At 38.9% G+C, this 24358-nt stretch overlaps 1 protein-coding gene across 3 annotated transcripts in view; it reads right to left on the bottom strand.

Annotated features, from left to right (window-relative positions):
- LOC136858045 (phytanoyl-CoA dioxygenase, peroxisomal) overlaps positions 1–24358 on the bottom strand; it is a 63166-nt gene that overhangs the window by 10734 nt on the left and 28074 nt on the right. For all 3 annotated transcript variants that reach the window (XM_067137279.2, XM_067137281.2, XM_067137280.2), the window contains 3 exons: positions 17122–17235; positions 16887–17036; positions 10331–10465 (listed from right to left, as the gene is read on the bottom strand). In XM_067137279.2, the coding sequence (XP_066993380.2) occupies positions 10331–10465; positions 16887–17036; positions 17122–17235 (399 nt within the window). The remainder of the gene's footprint in view (positions 1–10330; positions 10466–16886; positions 17037–17121; positions 17236–24358) is intronic.

The raw sequence follows: 24358 nt of genomic DNA, 5'->3' as shown, positions 1-24358 counted from the left end.
AAGTTTCTAGCAGCTACGAGGTGTCTTCACTGCGCCTTGCACGCTCACCGATGACGTCAGCCAGCGATATATAAGGAGCTTCGTTCTGAGCTTCTCCAGGACTACCCCAATGTTCGACGACCAGAACACACCGCAAGTCAGACACTGAGGCATTCCTCTTAAAAACGTGTTTTGAACAGGTGGACAAATTGCTGGCCGTGAGGTCTCGCCTCTGAACATTGCCTCATTATCCTGATCCCCGTAGCCACGTCGAGCCCCGAGTATAGCATTCTGCTACTCCCTTTAGTCCTCACCAGTGCTCCGACGTCCACCTTAGCCTTCTGCTATTTGAATAAATTAATGCAAGTTCCTTGCAAGTATAAACCTAGTACCAGCATTCTGCATCTCTCTACAAGTTACGCTTGTAATTTCACAGAAGATAGTTTTCGACTATCCGGACAATTTATTAGTGAAACAGACTATCTCCTCAAGATAGAACTAAGTGTATATACAACTCTCGTATTGTATAATTGTACATATGCAACAGACATTCAATTTAAGATTTAATTTCAACATTAATTGCGTGCATTCAAACAAGTTTCAAGAAGAATTCAGTTTTATTTCTTATATATATTGTATCAAATCATTGAAACAATAAACTTTATGTTGTGTCACTGTATACCAAGTTCCTTGTATACAACAAGACTGCCAGGTATTATGTTTTCTACTCAGCTTTTTAAAGTAGGTAGACATTAGTTCGAGATTAAATGCCTTGCATAGCTCTACAGCCATATTCATTTCTATTTGTTCTCTTGGGTGCCGCGAACTCTTCTACAATCTTCTTATAAATCCTTTCTCTCCCAACTTGTGCACTGAAGTCTCCAAGTAACACTTTGACGTGATCTGCAGGAATTTTGTGGGTTTCGTTTCCCAAGAGTTCCCAGTACTCTTCCACTCTGTCAGGATTTTTCCTGTTAGTTATTGGAGCATGAGCATTAATTAATGTATAATTTTTATTTCCACATCTTTGGTCAAGAGGGACAGTCTTTCAGAGGGTGAATAGAAGTTTTGGACCGATTCCACTATGCTCTTGTGTACTATGAAAGCAGTTCCTAGGTGGGGGACGTTCTTCATTATTCTCTTCCCTGGTTTTCCTTTGTATATTCTGTAATTTTCTGAGTCTAACATTTTACTGTCTGTATATCTGGTCTCTTGAAGAGCAAGTATTAAGATTTTCTGGTCGTCTAGAATTTTAATTACCGAGCTCGATAGCTGCAGTCGCTTAAGTGCGGCCAGTATCCAGTATTCGGGAGATAGTAGGTTCGAACCCCACTGTCGGCAGCCCTGAAAATGGTTTTCCATGGTTTCCCATTTTCACACCTTAATTAAGGCCACGGCCGCTTCCTTCGCACTCCTAGCCCTTCCCTGTCTCATCGTCACCATAAGACCTATCTGTGTCGGTGCGACGTAAAGCAACTAGCAAAAATAAAAATATATATATAAATAAATAAATAAAAAATAAAATAAATTTGATTAGTTCTTTCAGTTTTCCAACTTTCAGAAGTGTATTAATATTTAGCATACCAAAGAAGTATTTTTGTTTTGGTCTCAGTTTGCTGTTAGTTGATGGGTCACCAGTAGAAGACTCCGACTCCTTCTTGCATGCTGTTCTGGGCTCTCCAGAATCCTTAGGCCCAGTTGCATGGCATGCTGCCGTGGTGGATTGACGTTTCCGATTACTGATTACCATATACGGTACTTAGAACATGTCAATGTTCTGAAATATAATAAATTTTCAGCAGTTGGACAACACATGCACGACTACAATCACAAGTTTACTGGCATTAATCAGGATGTGGAAATCCTCAACATTATGCATAAAGGACCCCTCATTAACATAACTGAAAACTGCTTCATACATTTAGACCAATATTTTAATCCAAATTACAATCTGAATGACATTTTCAAAAAACCAAACATTTTATTTGACCTGCTCATTCATACTTTCAGAGGCACTTTATCTAGCAGTCAGAGTCCGATTTTTCGTTCTACTGACAGTACCTTACTTAGGCAATCACCTATATTCCCCACATCCATCGGCCCCTCCTTAACCCCCTTTCCTTTCCTTGCTACCCCACTCTCTTCTTTTTTTATTTTTTCCTTCCCCCGCACCTTCTCCTAAAGACCTTGGTAGAACCTCATACATTCCTCTCCTCAACCTTTATTCACATCCAACTTCAATCCACATGTTGCAGCATGAGGTAATTCCCATACAACATATGTCACTTATTATATTCCCCCTATCATAACTCTTTTATTCTTAACCATCATCTATACAAATAAAATCTTTACGGTCCGCACTGAACTGAAATGTCATATGGCTTTTAGTGCCGGGATATCCCAGGATGGGTTCGGCTCGCTAGGTGCAGGTATTTCTATTTGATGCCTGTAGGCGACCTGCGCGTCGTGACGAGGATGAAATGATGATGAATACAACACAAACACCCAGCCCCCGTGCCATTGGAATTAACCAATTAAGGTTAAAATCCCCGACCCAGCCGGGAATCGAACCCGGGACCCTCTGAACCGAAGGCCACTACGCCGACTGTTCAGCCAACGAGTTGGACCGCATTGAACTGCGAAATCCTTATAGATACTACTAATATAATTGGACCTCTATGCGCAACAAGCATCATCATTCAACTGAACTGAATGTATAGTATTTTTGTGTACAGAACCCAAATATTTTAATATTATGAGAAAATACCTTGAATTTGGTTGAGTTAATCTTTGAACAGATTATGTATTTAAAGAGCCAGCTTTGATCGCATTTCTATGCGTTAACTGCAACCTACGTTTTATGATTATCTATCAAAAGCAGCTTTTAATATATTGCAGTGCACCAACATTTTACGAGCCTCTATTAAAAGCAACTTTACAAGCAAGATTCTTTACACAGAAGAGCCTTTTCTAACATCACGCATCGCGTTTATGTGAACTGAATATATAGCTTTGTGTATACAACTGAAACATTTTGATATCTTAAGAAGACACCACCTTGGCTTTGGATCACTAGAACTTTGAACGGACTGCAGCTTATATGGAGAGCCAACTTCAATCGCATTTCTATGCGTGAACCGCGACCAGCACTTAAAGAATATCTATGAAAAACAAAATTTTAACATAGAGCAGCAATCCAGAATTTTAGGAACCTCTATTAAAAGGATCTCTTTAACGTAGTGCAACGAAAATCTTGAACATTACCTTATTTCTCATACGGTATGTACATATCATTTTTAACATTACTGACACTAAACTGTCTTCCATTGCTTAAACCTTTTACAGAAATTATTTTATTCAACCAGCCTTAACTTAAAATTCTATTTATTGTACGTACAGTTTTTTAAGACCATTGTGTAGTTACATTGTTTATTTTATTCGATACATTTATGTAATTTGCTTCATGGCTGATGATGACCTACAATTTAGGTTAAAAATAGTCCCTGAATGTTAATATAAATGTATATCATTTATAATTTGTATTGAAAAGGTAGACATTAAATATAAAATATTCAACTATTATTGGAGTAGTTATTCCGTAAGTTTGCATCATACATAGGTTACTTTTCTTTCCTGGGAACAGTTTGTTGACCGTTCCAAAATTAAAACTACGGTTATGAGCCGTTGAGTTTATTTCTCAGCCGCACCTCACATGGTGTACAGACGCCGACCACAACACCACTCGTTGCGAGAACAGACATGTGTGGATTTAAGTTTTAAAGGCACAGTAAATTAAAGTAGACTGAAAATGTTAAGGATCCTCCTTTTCAATACAATGACAATTTACTGATGGAGTTAGATCATATGTCGTTTAAACAAAATTGGTACTAGTTTCGACGCTCATTGTGCTTCATCAGCAATGGATCAATTTAGTAAATCACAACCAAACAAAAAACAATATAAAACACATGACAAGCACCTACAAAGACAAATGTTAAATAGTAACAAAATTGAGGTGAAAGATGATGAGAGTATGGTGCATCTAACCATAAAGTAAAATTCTATAAAATCTGAGAAGGTAACTGACTCAGTTGTTAAGTCTCGATACACAAGAAAATAGTCCAGCTTGAGGCGTATAGATCATAAGATCATTAATTTGAACCAATGTTATGATTTCCAATTCGATATGGAATTGTGGAGACCTGATGAAAAGATTGAAAGCCAAATAGGCATGATAAAATTTACACAGATGAAAAGAAAGTGACGTGAAAGAGGCGAACTCACCTTGAGCAGCATGTTGGCACAGTTGTTGAAAGGAGTGGAGCTGGGCTACTGAAGAGTGCAATAATAGAGGCCGAGTAGCGGAGGGGAAGGGAGAGTGAGGCAGTTCTTCACCTCCTTTGCCGTTGGGATTTGTTGTCCTCCTTCACCATTGGAGCTGCTGACCCCTTCATTTGATGGATTTTAGTGACATTTCCTTCACTAAGGGCCATCACTCTCCCAAGAGAACTCATCCGCCCGATGCCGTTGGCTCCTTTAGGGTGTCAGGTTATTTTCCGCTGCCCAACACTCTGTGTTGAGTTGCTGACAGTACGGTCTACTCCATTACCATAGCAGGGTATCCTGGCCAGACTGAACAATTTCATCTTCATATTATGTTCTTTCCTACTTTTAAAAGCTCCAATCAAGCTTATTCTTCTACTTTTGTCATTCCACGTCAACTCACCACTGACAGCTCGAAACATACCACATATGATAAAGACGTTGATTCCCATAGGGAACCTGAAATATCTGTTCCGAATGAGTAAATTTATAATACCAATATAGTTGGTCCGTTATTGGACATTACAAATCTTCCAGGCAACTCATTCCTGGTTGCCAGCACCTCGGCCCAGTGTGCAAAGTTGGGCTCACCAGTTGGCAAACAGCACACCCTCCAAGACGCATGGCTAGTACACACCGTGAAGTTCACTGCAAAGGCTACTTGGAGCCACCAGCAGTGCCAATGCACTATGAGAAACCTTGTGTCTCATTTTCAAAAATTGATGCCTGCCTGGCCATCATGTGATGAAGACGTTGATTCCTATGGAGAACCTGAAATATCTGTTCTGAATGAGTAAATTTATAATACCAATATAGTTGGTCCGTTATTGGACATTATAAATCTTCCAGGCAACTCATTCCTGGTTGCCAGCACCTCGGCCCAGTGTGCCAAGTTGGGCTCACCAGTTGGCAAATTGGTTTCTAACTTCTGAATGGAATGTGAAATACAAACACAAATAGGCTCACTTTTTTCGTAATCATGCAACTGTGGCGATGGCTCTTACCCGAGTTGTAAATCAACGTTTCTTTCACAAGAGATGACAAATAACATTTTCAGGGCTAGGAAAAATGTAATCATACTCGTAGTAAGCAGTAATGGGGAAAATTCACGATGCGATAGGTATGTTTATATGTTCCTAATCCAGATACACTACCGTATCACACAACAAATATTTGCTACACTTTACTGTAAAACTCAACACAAAATAAATTTCTATCTTCTGAATGGAATGCAAAATGCAAAACAAATAGACTCACTGTGTTATTCAGCATTCTTGCTGCTAACCGGCAAGCAAAACTGAACATTTCTGAGGGTAATGTGCAAATTATCCTGTGAAGTTCAGAAATTTAAGGCCTTTTCCCGTTATTATTATTGTTACCGTGGTTTGGTGGATTAGCAGAGGTGAAAGAAGGTGCTGGGGTGAATGGGTCTAACTACAAATGCCAAGAAAAGAAATTAAACTGAAATGGAAGGTTATATTTTCAAAAAACAACAATTTCTCACTGAGTGAGATAACAATGACCAAGCAATTTAAAATCAAGACTTAGAAAGAGATCTAAGATTTCAAATTCTGTAACACACATCGGCTATAAGCCCTCATTTTTACAATTTTTGCGCTTCCAGAGCAAAATTTACAGAGAAACATAAATTTACAAAGGGGCAGAAATCCTCTAGTACAAGGAGCACCAGCTCCGTAATTAACAATGTCCAGCCTCCTAGAGGCACTTTTACAATGCATAAAAGAGCTGACCCGCTTTCAATTTTTCAAGCCTATTAAAGGCAATACCCAACTTTACAATTAATTGCCATCAAGGCCCAACTTACAAAATGAAACGGGGGTATCTTGTACCCAACCTATTGGGCCTTAGCAGAAAAGAACAGGTTAAGTAAATGGCCCGTAATACAAAGGGATTGAGGCGAGAATTTGCACTCCTACATGTAACTTCTTAAAACCTAAAAGGCACTAGGCCGATGAAACAAGGGCTATTCCCAAACTATGAAGGTGACCCGTCTAAGAAAGAAATTTAAAACATTAAGGAAAAGAAGAAAATCAGTTACCAAAACGTAGTCATCTCAAACCAAACTGAAGGGGAGCTCGAGAGGGTAAAGCACTCTGTATCCCCGATTTACAATTATAGTTACATAAGCCGGCAGAAATTTACATTACAGAAAGGTAGGTTACATGGCAAAAGTTTCGGACCTTTCCCGCAGGTTAAACTGCTGAGCTAGCAAGAAATAAGGATGTTAAATGGCCATTACCTTACTGAAGATCGGCTACCTGATGAAAGAGGCACCTCCCGCCTCCTGCTACACATCCATACACTGGGTTAGATGTAGATCGAGTGGCCAAGAGACGTGAAAATCAGCAGTTTTTATACCCTCGGGAAAAGTTCGAGACCTTTCATGAATAAAACAGCCACACCCACTTAATTTTATTGGGTCGCTTAAAACTACACACCAAAATCGAGAAGAAACCTGTGATTGGTAGAAAATTAATTACAGAAATTCTTGATTGGTTAAAATCAAAACAGGCGGAAGACAGGATAAATATTGCCAACCCAAAAATGAATGCACTAAATTTAGTAAAGAACAAACTTGCGAATACAAAATTTCTTCAAATAAAGTTCCTTCACTTCGCACCAGGGTGCATGATCATAGTTTTTTGCAGAGGCATCTATGAGAGAATGTCCACAGTTCTAGATAAATAGGAAACAAAACAAGTCGAAATTCACACAATGACATCTTCAGAGGAAAAATTTAAGTAGGTCTAGTTTTAAATTCACTGTTTCTCCTGTAGAGGAGTACTTTAAGGTGGAAAATTTAAATGTGCGGCGTAGAGGTGTACCACCTGGTACAATTATTATTATTATTATTATTATTATTATTATTATTATTATTATTAAAGCGTCTTTATTGTGGCAAAGTTAGGGCTCCCGGCCCTTTCTTACACTTAACCACTTCATGTATATACAATATCATTTTTACATAAAATTTCAACATACGAAATCTTTACAACCTAAAGTATAACTAAAGCAACTAAAATATCACTAACTAAAGTGAGTAAAGTATAACTAATCATGCAACTGTGGCAACGGATCTTTACCCAAGTTGGAAATCACGTTTGTTTCACAAAGGATGACAAAATAACATTTTCAGGGCTAGAAAAAAATGTGATTGTATTAAGCGGTAATAGCGAAAATTCGTGATATGATAAGTGAGGTACAGTAGAAGTCCGTTATAGCGAGAATTCGTAGCAGTGAAAAATTCACTCGCTATAACGGAATATCGTTATATCCGATTTTAGTATAAAAGTCGGAAAACCCTTCATGCACATTAAAATCGGTATGAAACGGCAATCAGTTTGTTCAAAACTTGCGTTTCCACAGATGATATCCACACTACGGCTTACTTGTTTGTTATTTTTTATAATCTGATACTACGTGAAAGTGTATGTTTAATTTCATTCTGAAAAAAAATATAGTACCGTATTTCTCCGAATCCTTCAAAAAATTGATATCAGGCTCAAAAAGAAGTTTGTAAAATCATATGAATGCCTTGTTGTACAGTAGGCCTACGCATTTTTAGACGCCGAACATTGACTTTCGTCACGCCGTATTTCTTTTTTTTCTTTTTTTTTTTTTGCGACCGCACAATTATTCTTTATTTCCGCGGGTTTGAGGACCATTAACTTAACATTGGCATCATAATACCGAAAAGAACTCATTGAAAATGTTCCGGTAATACCTATTCCATGCGCCTCTACAATACAACGATCCATCAGGAAATTATTCCTGCTGTCTATAAAACTGTTACTTCTATTACGCAGCGTCAGATATAACTGGCTACCGCTACACGCACGTCTCGCTTATCGGGTTCGGCCAAATTCAGCGGCTAGCGATGTATAGGCCTAATCGCGAACGTTGAAAGTCAACGAATGAGTTTATTGCGCCACGGTATGACCATTCCGCCCTTGCGTTTTTTGTGCACATACCTCACAATTTCATCTTCTACCTCTTTAAAGCATCCTTGTTGCTGACCACTGAATGCATTTTTTATACAGTAGGCATTTTATTTTTTTTAGCTCTTTGTCTTCACGCTAATGCCAAATATTTGCTTTAGTTAGGCCTATGCCGTATTTTCTTGCGGCTGCACAATTATTCTACATTTCCGAGTGTTTAATAAACATTAACTTAAAATTGGCATCATAATATCGACTAGAACCCGTTGAAAATTTGTCGGCAATACCTTTTCCACGTATCTTTACAATACGACTATCACGAAAATATTCCTGCTGTCTATAAACCTTAATTTTACTAAGCGTCATGTACAATAGACGCGTTATGACACTGTCACTGAGTAGCCATGGCTTTTCTAAGAATTCGAAGGGTCACATGTTTTAATGCCATTCTGCAGATTTGAAAAATACACAGGTACTGTACAACCGGTTGTCGCGGCTAGCGATGTGTAGTAAAGAGGCGGTCGTTTATTGTCAACGAGCTCTGTGCGCGTGTGAAAAGAAGCAGCGTGGTTACCGCGGGAGTTGCCAGTGGTATCCATTAACTTACTGTTAGGCCGCGATTGCAACAACCCTCAAGTTTTCGCACGAGATTCTGAGAAAAGAAAAAAAGTCTTGGATTCGGAGATATACGGTATCACTCCAGAGATTTCTGTGGCAAACACCTCAGCTTTCTTCTTCAAACAGCATCACCTAACCTAACCGTATATGTAGCCTATCATGAAAACATATTTGAAACGCATGTAGAGAAATAACCTCCTCGCGAAAAATTTACATGTAAATAGCCGTAACTAGACGCCAGAAGATATGAAATATCCTCTGAAATCAGTGATGTACTCTGCCATATCTTGAGGTGTATCACATTCTTACTTAATTCCCGTATATAACAATAAAATTAAGATATCGTTTATTTCAGTCTTTAATTTTAGCGAGTTAACAACTGCTATCGGCCACGTTATTTACGTATTTATTATGAAAACTTGTTATCCTCTTTCATTTCGAATTTTCTTTAGAGAACAGCAGTCGACGGGTATTACTAATCAACTCCAACATCGCCTTTGAATGTCAACGAGAGAGCTCGCAAATGCACAAAGTGAGAAAACTGTACTGTACCGAAGATGATCAATCGCATTTTGTTGCAAACGTTTCAGTTTTCTTATTCAAACAGCGTCACGTATCCTAACTTAACCGTACTATACGTATGATGAAAATCAAGCGCCAATAGAGAAAGTATAACTTTCTCGCTATAAATTTTCATAATAGCCTAATTTAACCAGACGCGACAAAATATAAACTAACCTCTGAAATCAATCTCTGCAGTATTTAGCCTCAAAATTAAGCGGTCGTTTAGTAGGCCTTAATTTTTAACGAGTTAACAACCGTTATCGGACACGTTATTTACGCATTTATTACGAAAATATGTTCTCCTTCATTTCAAATTTTCTTTACGGAACAGCTGTCGACGGGTATTACTAATCGACTCCGACATCGCCTTCGAATGTCGACGAGAGAAATCGCTAGTGCACATAGCGAGAAAACGATGCCGAAGGTAATCGATCACATGCAGTATCAACGCTGGGGTGCATAAATATCGGTAACGGAAAAAATCGCGTGCGCTTAATCGCTCGTAATAACGGATGCGCTAGTGATAGGGTTCTCGCTGTAACCGAAGGACGATACACAGTTTAATATAGGAATTTTGAAGGGATAGAAAAAAGTCGTCGCTATAACGGAGTTCTCGTTATATGCCGTACTCGCTATATCGGACTTCTACTGTATTTTTATATAGATTAAATATGGTGAGAATCGTGACTTCGAATTTACATTCTAAGCAAGAAAACGTGCTAATGAGGAACGCATTAACGAGGTTTCACTGTATATGCTAATAATCCACTAAAATAAAACATTAGAAATTTAGCTGAATAAACATGGTACTACAAGAAGTGATATGCATACATCCCTGAAAGCAACACAAACATTTAGATCATTTTGAGATGAAATATAGTCCTTACCTCTGTTCTGTTGACTCCAGAGCCATGAATTAGAAGTGGATGAAAGAATACTGTATCTCCTTTCTCCATCTCTAGACTGAGTTTTGGTACATGATCGAATCCTCTCACTCCATGAAATCCTTTGTTCACACCATTCTGAAATGACACAGTTCACAGTGTTATAATATTACTATGCTCCTAAACATCAACCCCGGAGTGTGGTACAGCCCACGCCATATTCTTTCTCTCAACCCCTCTGAGAGGACTTCCAGCCAACCTGAGACCACATAACCTAAACATTCAGTTCACTTGGCATCATCACCTTCCTGCCTGACATTTAACTCCATTAGGAATTTAATAAATGAAGCTGCTTAAGGATTTCTGTTTATTTTTCAGTAGGAAAAATCTTTTGTCTGTCCTGTCAAGTCCACTACGGTAATAGAATAGACCGTACAGCCAGCGACTCTGCGCCAAGGGTCAGGCAGTAAGAAATAACTCGACCCCCTAGGAGGACCAATGGCTTCAGGTGGATTCTCTTAGGTGGTCCTTTCACTGTAGGAAATGACAGTGGAACCCATCAGGCAATCTCTGTCGCTAGGTTAGAAGTGGCTGCAGAAAGCGGCTGTACTCCATGTTAGGAGTGGCCTCATCACTTGCTGGCGGCAGCTCTAAAAAGCCTTTGGGAGTGGCGAACCTATTATAAAGATGAATGCAATACGGCGTGGCATCAGAAAAAACTAGGACATACCTTGCAGGTGACATGCAATACTTCAGGTACTGGGGGAGCTGTGAGAAGTGGACGACCAGTGTCACAATACATCTTAATCAGGACAGTCAACATCCTAACCTTGACAGACTAGACCGAAGAGCTGATAGAGTTCATGAAAGAGAAGGATGCAGCCATCCTTGGTCATAGTGGAACAAAATGGAGAGGAGGAGGGGAAATAAAACTGAAGGAAGGGTAGAGGCTGTTTTACAGTGGTTGACAGGATACAACACATGGAGTAGGAATGATCATCAGAAAGGATACCCTAAAATATGCGCAGGAGGTGAAAAAATGAAATGAAATGTCGTATGGCTTTTAGTGCCGGGATATCCCAGGACGGGTTCGGCTCGCCAGGTGCAGGTCTTTCTATTTGACACCCGTAGGCGACCTGCGCGTCATGATGGGGATGAAATGATGATGAAGACAGCACATACACCCAGCCCCCGTGCCATTGGAATTAACCAAGTAAGGTTAAAATCCCCGACCCGGCCGGGAATCGAACCCGGGACCCTCTGAACCGAAGGCCAGTACGCTGACCGTTCAGCCAACGAGTCGGACCGCAGGAGGTGAAGATCACCAATGACAGAATGAGCACAGCAAGGATACAGTTTGAGACAAGAACGCAGGAGGTGAAGATCACCAATGACAGAATGATCACAGCAAGGATACAGTTTGAGACAAGAACGCAGGAGGTGAAGATCACCAATGACAGAATGATCACAGCAAGGATACAGTTTGAGACAAGAACTTGAGATCTGTTCCAAGCATATGCTCCACAAACTGGAAGTAAAGAAGAGAATACAGAACATTTCCTTGAAGGAGTGGACAAATGCACAGAAGACACATAAGTAATTATGATGGGAGATCTGATGATGATGCTTGTTGTTTAAAGGGACCTAACATCTAGGTCATCAGCCCCTAATGGGATGAAATGTAAAGACAATTTAAAAGTCCAAAAACTCACCCCCGACCAGAATTCAAAACGTGACGATGAAGAATGAATGGATGAATATGAATTTAAAATAATCAGCGGATCCAACTCACAATATTGAAAGTTAAAAATAATTCCAAAATTAATCCACTGACTAGAATTTTTTAAAAGTCAATGAACAATGATTATGAACTTAAAACAATCAGTGGATTCAACCTGCATTGCCCCACCTTCCCAGAAACTATATTAAAACAATTAATTAATACTTACACCTAGAATTTCATGTTTGTCGTCATTAACTTTTTGGTACAACAAATTCTTCTAGAATGAATATTCCCCCTCCTACCATCCCTATCCTGTTTCTATGATAAACACTCCAGTTCCATGAGAAGATTTCTGCATCCATTATATCATTTCTCACCTATGATTAAACTTCTATTAAAATATCTGGTAAGTATATATCTGTTAAATATGCCTCTCTCACTGCGAAAAATCTGGCTATAAAACTGCCATTTCGCTTGTACCGAATTGTTTAATGTGGTTTGATGCTCCAATGAAGCAACCCTATGAAATGTCTGCTGATCGTTTTTTAGTCTATTGTCAATACTGAATGGGAAATGACTTTGCCAGGGATATTCTGTAAATTTAATTCTGGGATAGTAAGTGTGCTTTTATTTGGGTGTACTCGCCTTACATGAACAGCAATACTCCTTTTCCCACAATAGGACTATTCACAAAAATGACATTTAATATTTTAGGTTGTTCTGTGTCCATGGATATTGCGGATTGGTAATTGTCCCAGGATATCCTATCAACTTACCAGGTAGGCTATTTGATTGCATATTCTAGTCGAGTTTGATTCAATGACACGGTTACAGCTTAATCCAGTATACTGTTCCTTGTTAATAATTATGTATACTCAAGAGAAGCTTAATTGTTTTCACCCAAATATTTACCTGATGATAATGCTTAGTCACAGCTGGTCATAAAATCTGCTATGTTAGTAAAAAACAAAAAAGTAGGTTATGTGCGGCAATGTGGCAATATTTATAATTTGCTGTAAACATTCTGAGTACTGCAATTGGCTACGATTTATATAATTATAAGTCACAATGAAACAGAGTCAAAAATATATTCATATAAATATGTGTTTATGTGGTCTAGTCTATTAAGGATAGGTTATGACCAAAAAACAACAATCGCACATTATGATTACCGTATTTCTCTGGATCCAAGACGACCCCTGCTTTTCCTTCAAAAAGTTAAATCAGGCTTAAAAAGTGCTTTGTAAAATCATATGAATTCCTTTCTTGTACGTACACATTTTTAGACTATCTTTGTCTTCACGCAATTTTTTTGTGGTTGCACAATCATTCTTTATTTCCACAGGTTAAATAAACATTAACTTAAAATTGACATCATAATACCAAAGAGAATCTGTTGAAAATTTGCTGGCAATACCTGCCCCACGTATTTTCACAATACGATCCACCAGGGAAATATTCCTGCTGTCTATAAAACTGTTAATTTTACTCAGCGTCAGGTACAACTAGCTGCCACTACACTCACATCTCGTTTACTGGGTTCGACCGACTTCAGAGGCTAGCGATGTATAATAAAGATGCGGACGTTGAAACTCAACGAATGAGTTTATTGTGCCATGGTATAGCCATTCCACCCTTGTGTTTTTCGTGCACATACCTCAAATTTCATCTTTGACTTTTTTTAAAGCGTCCTTGCTGCGGGTCACTAATGCATTTTTTGTACAGTACGCCATTTTAAAGCTATCTTTGCTGTCACGCTAACGCCGAATATCGACTTTAGTTTGGCCCATGCCGTATTTTTCTTTGGCTGCACAATTATTCTTCATTTCCACATGTTTAATAACCATTAACTTAAAATTGGCATCATAATATTGACGAGAACCCGTTGAAAATTTGCCGGCAATAACTGTTCCACCTATTTTTACAATACGACGAACCATCATGAAAATATTCCTGCTCTCTATAAAAGTTAATTTTACTAAGTGTCAGGTACAGTAGACACATTATAACTCTGCCGCTGGGTAGTCGTGGCCTTTCTAAGAATTCAAAGGCTCGCATGTTTTGAAGCTATTCGCGGATTTGAGGAACGGTTTTGTGGAGGCTAATAGAATGTCATTCTCTCTTCACTATTTCCCGAGATCCAATGACATTACAGAGGCACTGTACAACCGGTTGCCGCAGCCAGCAATGTATAATAAAGAGGCGAACGTAGATTGTCAACGAGTTTTGTGTGCACACGCGCATGGGGGGATGAAAAGAAGCAGCGTGGTTTTCATGGTAGCTGATAGTGGTGTTCATTACTGTTACAGGGTTCCCATTAGTAATCTAAATATGTTTTCCCTGTATTTTCTCTGCATTTTCCCTGGGATATTCCAGTTTTCCCTGTATTAACTTTAGTAGGACATGGTACATAAGAGTAACGCTGAGGTATGTTTATCATACTCTGGAATCATCATCTTGAAACATATTTTGCATAAACGCATACAATAGCATAAAGAACTTGAAATAAATGTATCATAAGTCAAACAAGCTATATCTTGTCATGAAGTGCTAATCTGTGAAGTGGGTTATCGGTAATCCCATTGTAAACAACCATTACAAGAACATTACAACCAACAAAAATGAACTAAATTGCTCACAGCAAGCCATGAGTCAATCACTCTTCAAACTAACACCTCTGTTCATCAGGGACCTTATTCTTCAAATTGGCATGAGAGAGTATGCCAGTTTATAACCAGAAGCATATGGGTTAGTGTTCAGAAACTCAGAAATAAGATTCCACTTCCTTTAACAAATGGGAGTGTTGTTTGAATGTATGAGGGTCAACCAGTATGTATAGAAACATACTGTAGAATTTTTCTGTGGTGATTTTGCCTTTCTGTAATGGTTTCTCCTTAATAGTGAGGCAAAATCTATAATTATGGGCAATCCATACTTGTTAGCACATACTACAAGCTTTTTAAAACACTGGGCATTCTAAAAAGAACATTAAGATGGTAAAAGTTAGTCTTTTTAATTTATAATATTATAATGTATCATTTATATTATTACCATTATTTAAGTTTTGGTTTAATGAGAACAAGGCAATTACAAATTAATGGTGGAAAGTTATTATCTATGAACATTTAATTTTACTAACAAAGTAAAGACCTGGAATTACATTATCGCTCACTCTCTCTCTCTCTCTCTCTCTCTCTCTCTCTCTCTCTCTCTCTCTCTCTCTCTCTCTCAAAGTACTAGTCGCTGGATATGACTTGCGACGCGTCTACAAATTAAGATGGTATTTTGACATGACAAGTCATTTCCCTGTATATTTTCTGCACATTTACTACCCTGTGTTTTCCCTACTTTCCCTGTTTTTCCAGAAAACGGGTATCCTGTGTTAGGTCACAAATGCAATATGACTTAATTTTCACATGAAATTCTGAGAAAAAAAAACACTGCCTTGGATTCGGAGAAATACAGCAACTTGATATACCGTATTCCTACCCTTACTCTTCTACAGACAGATTTCGCTTTCTCTATCCTAGGCTAAGAGATACTCAGTTCATTACAGATAAGATAGTCCGTATCTTGGAAAAATACCTGGAAAACCTGCACATTCCTAACATATTTCCTGAATTCAAAGTCTGTTAAGATATAGTCTATTATGGATCTGATGCCCCTACCCAGCCATGTGTAGTGGTGAATAGCCTTATGCTTGAAGAATATATTCATAACTGCTAATCCCATACTAGTGTAGTACGGAAGTCCAGCAAATGCTTCCCGTTCCTATGAGCTAACATATCTTCCCCACATCTACCAATGACCCTTTCATATTGTTCAGTTCTACTTCCAACTCTCGCATTGAAATTGCTCATTAGCACTATCCTATCCTTGCTGATGACCCTGACTACGATATCACTTCAGTGATTCATAAAACTTATCAACTTCTTCCTCATCTGCACCTTCACATGGTGAATAAAATGATTTCTCCAACTGCCAAATCTATCCACATCATTTGTTCATTTACGTGCCTAATAGAAACTGTGTTGCGGGCAATAGTATTCTTAATGAACAGTCCTAGCCCCACAATCTGTCCTTACCTTTTTCACACCCGTCAAGTACACTTTATTATCTCCCATCTTTTCCTTGTTATCTCCCTTTATCCGAATATCATCATTAACTCCTAACACATCCAGATGCATCCACTTTGCTGACTCAACCAGTTCTATTTTCTTTCTTTCATAAGCCTCATTAATATTGATAGCTCCCCATCGAATTCCATTTTGTTTGCCACATTAAGGAGTTCCTCGTTTGTCAAATGAGAGTGGGACTCTGTTACTTCCATAGGTCCGAGGGTTCCTTAAAATATTCTGAGCATGCTCAGTGCAAATTCTGTGAAGCAGGATGTTACCCTTACTTACAAATAGTCTCAGTGAGGATCTCTCCTCTAACGGGTTAGCAGCCTCTGATGGAGGTACAGTCCTAGCTGCCCGAGCACAAGAAGGGCCATGACTCAAAGTGTTCGAGATACCCACTCCCATTCCATAGCAACTCATATCCTGACTCTCAGGACCACTTAATAGGCCACTCAGCCATAGCCCTTGGTTCTCGAACAAGGACATGACTACAGTAACCTCTCTCAGTTTAAGTATGATATCTGTCCTTAATTCCTTTGGCTATGACTGGTATAGGAAACAAGATTCTATCCCATCATTTGCTAGGAATATGTTTCAAACATCCTGATATCACTACATTTAGGAAATTTATTGAATATAGTTTTTACCCAAGAATAAAGATCTTGGAACAATTCTACACCCTGCAAGGATATAGAAAGGAAACTGTGGTACAAACCTCCAGATCAGGATATTCGTGGGGGTATAGTTCTCCTTTGTGACTCCCTGGGATGACAATCAAACAACCATTATCCACAGTAACTTTCTCCATGGCAGTCCATGATGCAACAATACGATCAGCAGGTCTGAATGGGAAGTAATGCAAGTCCTATAAAATGCAAATGTAATCTAATTTCAACATCTTGTTTGGATGAAGCATCAACACTGAGAACACATGTTATATATAATAATACCTGATGGAGAGGATGTACAGAAGTCATCTTCCCAGAGTCTGGAGGCTTATTGATCAGCATTGTGTGCATGGCCATGACATTGGGGCCTGTGAAGCACTCCACATAATCCAGAATCTGAAACATTGCCAAAATATCCCAAAGTAATTTCCAATTAATCACAGAGAACCATTTCATATCATGATAAATTCAAATCTTTTCACACTATCGTTCTCATATTGTGTTACTTTCAAAGCAGAAAAGTAGACCATTACAGTAATTGCTACATATGAGCAGCAATTCACCCTGAACGGCCAAATATATAATGGGTAACATCCTCACTCATACAACCAAGTCGCATAATTATATTAATTTTTTTTTTTCCAGTGTGAACTGCATTATTTCATCCCTGTCATTAACAATACCACATCACAGTATTATACAGGGTGTAACAAAAATGTATGGCACAAATTGCAGGACACATTCTTTTTCATGCATGAAGAAAATATGTTATATGAACATGGGTCCGGAAATGCTTTTTTTCCATGTTACACCTCATTGTCTGCAACTCATTAATCATGGGAAACACACAAGAACAGAACATACCAGCATATCACTCTTTCTCACAGGAGATGTTCAATATGCTCTCCGTGAGCTTTGATACATGCTTGCCCTTATGCAGTTCGGAATGGTGTCAAACAGCCTTTGGAACCTCTCCTAAGACAAGTTCGTCTACAGTTGTTGCAGCTGTCCCTCCAGATCCCGCAGGTTGGTACTGGTACTGGGACGAGCCCCCTTCCAATGTCATTCCACATGTGTTCAATGATGGAGAGGTGCGGGCATCTTGCTGGCCACAGGAGGACCTCAACATGCTCTAGGCAGTCCATAGACACGTGTTGCGTGTGGACATGCATTATCTTGTTGAAACCAATGCATGGGGCAGCAGGGCCCCAATCTGGCGAATGCGAGTCGCAGATTCACTGTGTGGGAACTCACAAGATGTTATAGAGTACCCAGTACATGTTCGTAGATGGCGGTTGCTGATGTTATGGGATCCCGCAATGCTTGGCACATCATAAGATAGTCTTCCCTTGGAGAGGTGTTTCTTAGTCGTCCCGAAACTGCACGACGTGATTGGGTGCCCTCATGTACCCATCGAGTCCAACATCGGGCCACTGTGACATCTGAATGGTCCACATATCTGGCAATTGCACGATATCACCCACCAGCCTCATACTAATGTAAATGGTCCGTTATCGGACATTATAAATTTTCCAGCTAACTCACTCCTGGTTGCCAGCATTTCGCCCCTATGTTCCAGGTTGGGCTCATCAGTTGGTAGCTAGCACACCTACCAAGACTCATGGCTAGTGCTCATTTACTCAATTTACCAATTCAGGACAAATATTTCAGATTCCCTATGAGAGTCATCTATGTCAACCAGCCTCATGCCGTTTCACAATGCGGCCTCTGTCAAATGCTGTCAATTGGTGGATAGGCTGTCTAACGCATCTGCGAGGCATTGGGGGTGCTTCATACTGTACGTAGTCCTCTCTGCACATCTTGTTTAACTGTCCGACTCACAGCAGTTGACTGGTTTCAACTTAACAACAGGACGGTGCCATCATGAATGCACTCTGGTCGGCGTTCTGCACATTACAGATTCTTGTAAATCTAATCATTTACTCACATTAATGGTATGCATGTATACCAAAATGGGATAACACTGGACCACTCCTGGGTGCTTAACTTTTTTTTTTGTGAGGCAGTGTATTATAGTTAGAACACAAAATCAGTAAAAACCCAAACTTACTATGAAATTCTAGTTCTGCTTTATTTTTGTATTTTTTCCAATTCTTGAATCAAGTAATCCTGGTGAGGGTCCCATACACTGGAACCATACTCTGGTTGGGGTCTTACAAGAAACTTACATGCCCTCTCCTTTACATCCTTATTAAAACCCGTAAATAACCTCATAACCATATGCAACCTGTACCTTTCTTACAATCCCATTTATGTGATTACCCTAATGAAGCTCTTTCCTTATATTAATACCTAGGTACTTACAGTGATCCACATAAGGACATTTCATCCAATCAATGCAGTAATTAAACCTGAGAGGACTTTTCCTATTTGTGAAACTCACAACATGACTTTTAACCACGTCTGTCATCATACCACTGTCCGCTGTCCATCTCACAACAATGTTGAGGTCTTTTTGCAATTGCTCACAATCTTTTAACTTATTTATTTATCTATACAGAATGATATCATCCGCAAAAAGCCTTATCTCCAATTCCAGTTCTTTAATCATATCATTTATATATATAAGAAAGATCCAATAATACTGCTGTGAGGAATTCCCCTCTTAATTATTACAGGATCAGATAAAGCTTTACCTACGCTAATTCTCCGACTTCTATTTTCTAGAAACAGAGCCACCCATTCAGTCACTCTTTTGTCTAGGTCAACTGTCTCCCATGATCTACCCTATCAAATGCCTCAGATAGGTCAATCACGAGTCCATTTGATCTCCTGAATTCAAAATATCTGCTATATCTTGCTGAAATCCTACAAGTTGAGCTTAAGTGGAATAACCTTTCCTAAACCCAAACTGCCTTATATCAAACCAGCTATTAATTTTGCAAGCAAGTCAACTATAATCAGAAAGAATGCTTTTCCAAAGCTTACATGCTTGTACCTTTCAAAAATGTTGGAGAAAATAGTACACAGACAAGTAACAGCATACTTGAACTGCCAACAACCTTTTTTGACAAGCGCCAATCAAGGTTCAGAACACACCACAGTACAACAGTACTATATAAAGTTACAAATGACAATGGTGTGGTTATGGATAAAGGCAAGTAGGTGTAACTGTCTTAACTCACAAGTGTTTTATTTGTCTTGTCAATTTTTGTTAAATCTTTTAGCTGAAGATGTTCCATAACTGGAATGAAACATGTTCTATTTCGTATTATACTCAGAGATTAAGGTGGATTATGTTATCTAAATAATAAACTAGCTATAAGAAATTGACAAGTATTGGAAGGTGGGAATCTCCTTGTAACATAACCTCAGTTGTGTTGAGCCAATACGGGACAAAATATGAGATTTATAAGCTGTATTTTGATAGGTTCCCAAAAGAACGAGGTAGAGCTTAATGAAATCTTATTCAGCCAATACTACTCGATAGACCTCTCTGCAATTTAACCTTCATTCACTCGCACAGATGGCATTTGGCCACTTTTTTTGTATTATGTTGCACATTTAAGAGTTAAGAGAGGTGTGGGAGGGGCAGATATTCCTTAGTTAGTTATCTTTTCATCATCAGTTGACATCTGATTTCAGCCCATCCATCTCTCCCCCCATTTCAGTATAGCCAGAAAGCAGAGGGTGACAGGCAAGCTACAGTCTTGCAAGCAGAAGTGACAATTATTTTTCCATCTCTTAATAGAAAATGTAAATATATACTTATTTCTGCTAGTATTTCAGAATTATTTTCATCTTTCGGTACACTAGTGTGGGATAAAGTTGTTCCATGTTAACTGTTTCTTTGAAATATAGCTTTAGTTTGATATGTGAGTTACTGACCTACTTACCTGTTTTGTTTAGTGCTCAATGGTACAGCGATCTTGAAGACATTCATCAAATTGCAGAGGAACTAGGGAAAGGAGAGGAGGAAAGAGAAGTTCTCAATTCACATGATAAATTCATGACAGGTGCTGATTTAAACAACCCAGACTTCGACCAAGAAGAAACTGAAGTGGAAAATCATGACCTTTTCACTTTTATATGTTTTTTATAAATAGCTATTTCTTTTTTGAGTGAAATATTTGAGGAAAATCTTGAAGGACTGAAAATGTGTTACCATTTTAGTATATAAGATAGGAAGAATGGAATTTATTATCAAGATTTCTGTGATTTACTTAATAGAAATTATTGCCCAAAAATGAGCTTGTGAAGTTCTGTCAGAGTTGCAATCCTAGTTATTTTGAAATGGTGCAGGTGAAGTGCAGAAAAATTCACAAAAATTGTAAAAAATGATGGGCGACCAAACTGGCATCTACGCGAGCATGAACGTGATGCCAGGGTGCGTGAGCAGATGAAGGTTATAAATAAAGTCAAAAAATTAGGACTTCTAGGACTTCTTATTGACAAACATCTCAGTTGGCATGAGCTTATCGTAAATATATGCCTGCTAGCGTTTTATTTCTTACATTTTATGAAAACTCAACAGAATTATTGCGATCAAAAGCAAGGAAATTACTAGTATATATTATTATAATTCCTATCTTTGATTACTGTGACATAGTTTACAATGACCTTGGCATATAACTTTCCAACAAACTTCACCGAGCCCATAATGCATGCATTAGGTTTATCCACGATGTACCACTATTCAATCATATCTCTCTACGATTGTCCAAACTCGAATGGTTACATTTGAAAGAGCGGTGAAATCTTCACTCTCACCACCTTAAATCACATACTGATCGTAAAAAAATAAAAATAAAAAAAATATAAAAAAATCCCTTGCCTTTCAGTTTCATCATATCCTTCTACAAGCCCACAAATGAGATTCTTATCCAGCTCTGTGCTAAATAAATCCATTGACTGATCAGCTGGCTATAGTAAGTCCTTTGTTGTCTATGCAAGCCTCACCTGGAATTCCTTACCTTCTGAAATTAGAAGCATGTCAAACATATTGCACTTTAAGAAGCAAAATGGATGTACAAAAACACAAACAATGCTGTGAAATAGATATATTTAACAATACATACATACATACATACATTATCATTATAGACTGTTATGCCTTTCAGCGTTCAGTCTGCAAGCCTCTGAGAATTTACTAAACGTCGCCACAATCCTCGATTTGCAACTAGTGTTGTGGCCTCATTTAGTTCTATACCTCTTATCTTTAAATCGTTAGAAACTGAGTCTAACCATCACCGTCTTGGCCTCCCTCTACTTCTCTTACCCTCCGAGTCCATTATTCTCCTAGGTAACCAATCCTCCTCCATTCGCCTCACATGACCCCACCACCGAAGCCGGTTTATGCGTACAGCTTCATCCATCGAGTTCATTCCTAAATTAGCCTTTATCTCCTCATTCCGAGTACCCTCCTGCCATTGTTCCCACCTGTTTGTACTTTCATGTCTGTTACTTCTAACTTATGAATAAGATATCCTGAGTCCACCCAGCTTTCGCTCCCATAAAGCAAAGTTGGTCTGAAAACAGACCGATGTAAAGATAGTTTCGTATGGGAGCTGACTTCCTTCTTACAGAATACTGTTGATCGCAACTGCGAGCTCAATGCATTTGCTTTACTACACCTTGATTCAATCTCACTTACTATATTACCATCCTGGAAGAACACACAACCTAAATACTTGAAATTATCGACCTGTTCTAGCTTTGTATCACCAATCTGACATTCAATTCTGTTGAACTTCTTACCTACTGACATCAATTTAGTCTTCGAGAGGCTAATTATCTTACCATACTCATTGCACCTATTTTCAAGTTCCAAGATATTAGACTGCAGACTTTCGGCACAGTCTGCCATTAAGACCAAGTCGTCAGCATAGGCCAAACTGCTTACTACATTTCCACCTAACTGAATCCCTCCCTGCCATTTTATAACTTTCAGCAGATGATCCATGTAAACTACAAACAACAAAGGTGAAAGATTACAGCCTTTTCTAACTCCTGTAAGTACCCTGAACCAAGAACTCATTCTACCATCAATTCTCACTGAAGCCCAATTGTCAACATAAATGCCTTTGATTGATTTTAATAATCTACCTTTAATTCCATAGTGCCCCAGTATTGCGAACATCTTTTCCCTTGGTACCCTGTCATATGCTTTCTCTAGATCTACGAAACAAACACAACTGCCTATTCCTCTCATAGCATTTTTCAATTACCTGGCGCATACTGAAAATCTGATCCTGACAGCCTCTCTGTGGTCTGAAACCACACTGGTTTTCATCCAACTTCCTCTCAACGACTGATCGCACCCTCCCTTCCAGGATGCCAGTGAATACTTTGCCTGGTATACTAATCAATGAGATACCTCGATAGTTGTTGCAATCCTTCCTGTTCCCTTGCTTACAGATAGGTGCAATTACTGCTTTTGTCCAAGCTGAAGGTACCTTACCAACACTCCACGCTAATTTTACTACTCTATGAAGCCATTTCATCCCTGCCTTTCCACTGTACTTCACCATTTCAGGTCTAATTTAATCTATTCCTGCTGCCTTATGACAATGGAGTTTATTTACTATCCTTTCCACTTCCTCAAGCATAATTTCACCAACATCGTTTTCCTCCTCCCCATGAGCTTGGCTGTTTGCATCACCACCATGATGATCTCCTTTTACATTGAGAAGATGTTCAAAATATTCCCTCCACCTCTCCAGTGATTCCCTGGGATCAATTATGAGTTCACCTGAATTACTCAAAACACTGTTCATTTCCTTTTTCCCTCCCTTCCTAAGATTCTTTATTACTGTCCAGAAAGGTTTCCCTGCTGCTTGACCTAGCCTTTCCAGGTTATTACCAAAATCTTCCCATGACTTCTTTTTGGATTCAACAACTATTTGTTTCGCTCTGTTTCTTTCATCTACGTACCAATCCCTGTCTGCCTTGGCCCTTGTTTGGAGCCATTTCTGATAAGCCTTCTTTTTATGTTTACAGGCTGCTCTCACTTCATCATTCCACCAAGATGTTCACCTTTTCCCATCTTTACACACAGTTGTTCCTAGGCATTCCCTTGCTGTTTCTATTACAGCATCCCTGTATGCCACCCATTCACTTTCTATATCCTGAACCTGCTTACTGTCTACTGTTCGAAACTTCTCACTAATCATATCTATGTACTTCTGTCTAATTTCCTCATCCTGGAGACTTTCTACCCTTATTCGTTTGCAGACAGATTTCACTTTCTCTACCCTAGGCCTAGAGTTACTTAGTTCACTACACATCAGATAGTGGTCTGTATCATCGAAAAATCTGCGAAAAACTCGTACATTCCTAACAGAGTTCCTGAATTCAAAGTCTGTTAAGATATAGTCTATTATGGATCTGGTACCCCTAGCCTCCCATGTGTAGCGGTGAATAGCCTTATGCTTGAAGAATGTATTCGTAACAGCTAAACCCATACTAGCACAGTAGTCCAGCAAACGCTTCCCATTCCCATTAGCTTCCATATCTTCCCCACATTTACCAATCACCCTTTCGTATCCTTCAGTTCTAT

This window comes from Anabrus simplex, chromosome 1 (assembly GCF_040414725.1).
Source record: "Anabrus simplex isolate iqAnaSimp1 chromosome 1, ASM4041472v1, whole genome shotgun sequence".
Classification (NCBI taxonomy): domain Eukaryota; kingdom Metazoa; phylum Arthropoda; class Insecta; order Orthoptera; family Tettigoniidae; genus Anabrus; species Anabrus simplex.
This window is presented reverse-complemented; position numbering and strand designations above follow the sequence as displayed.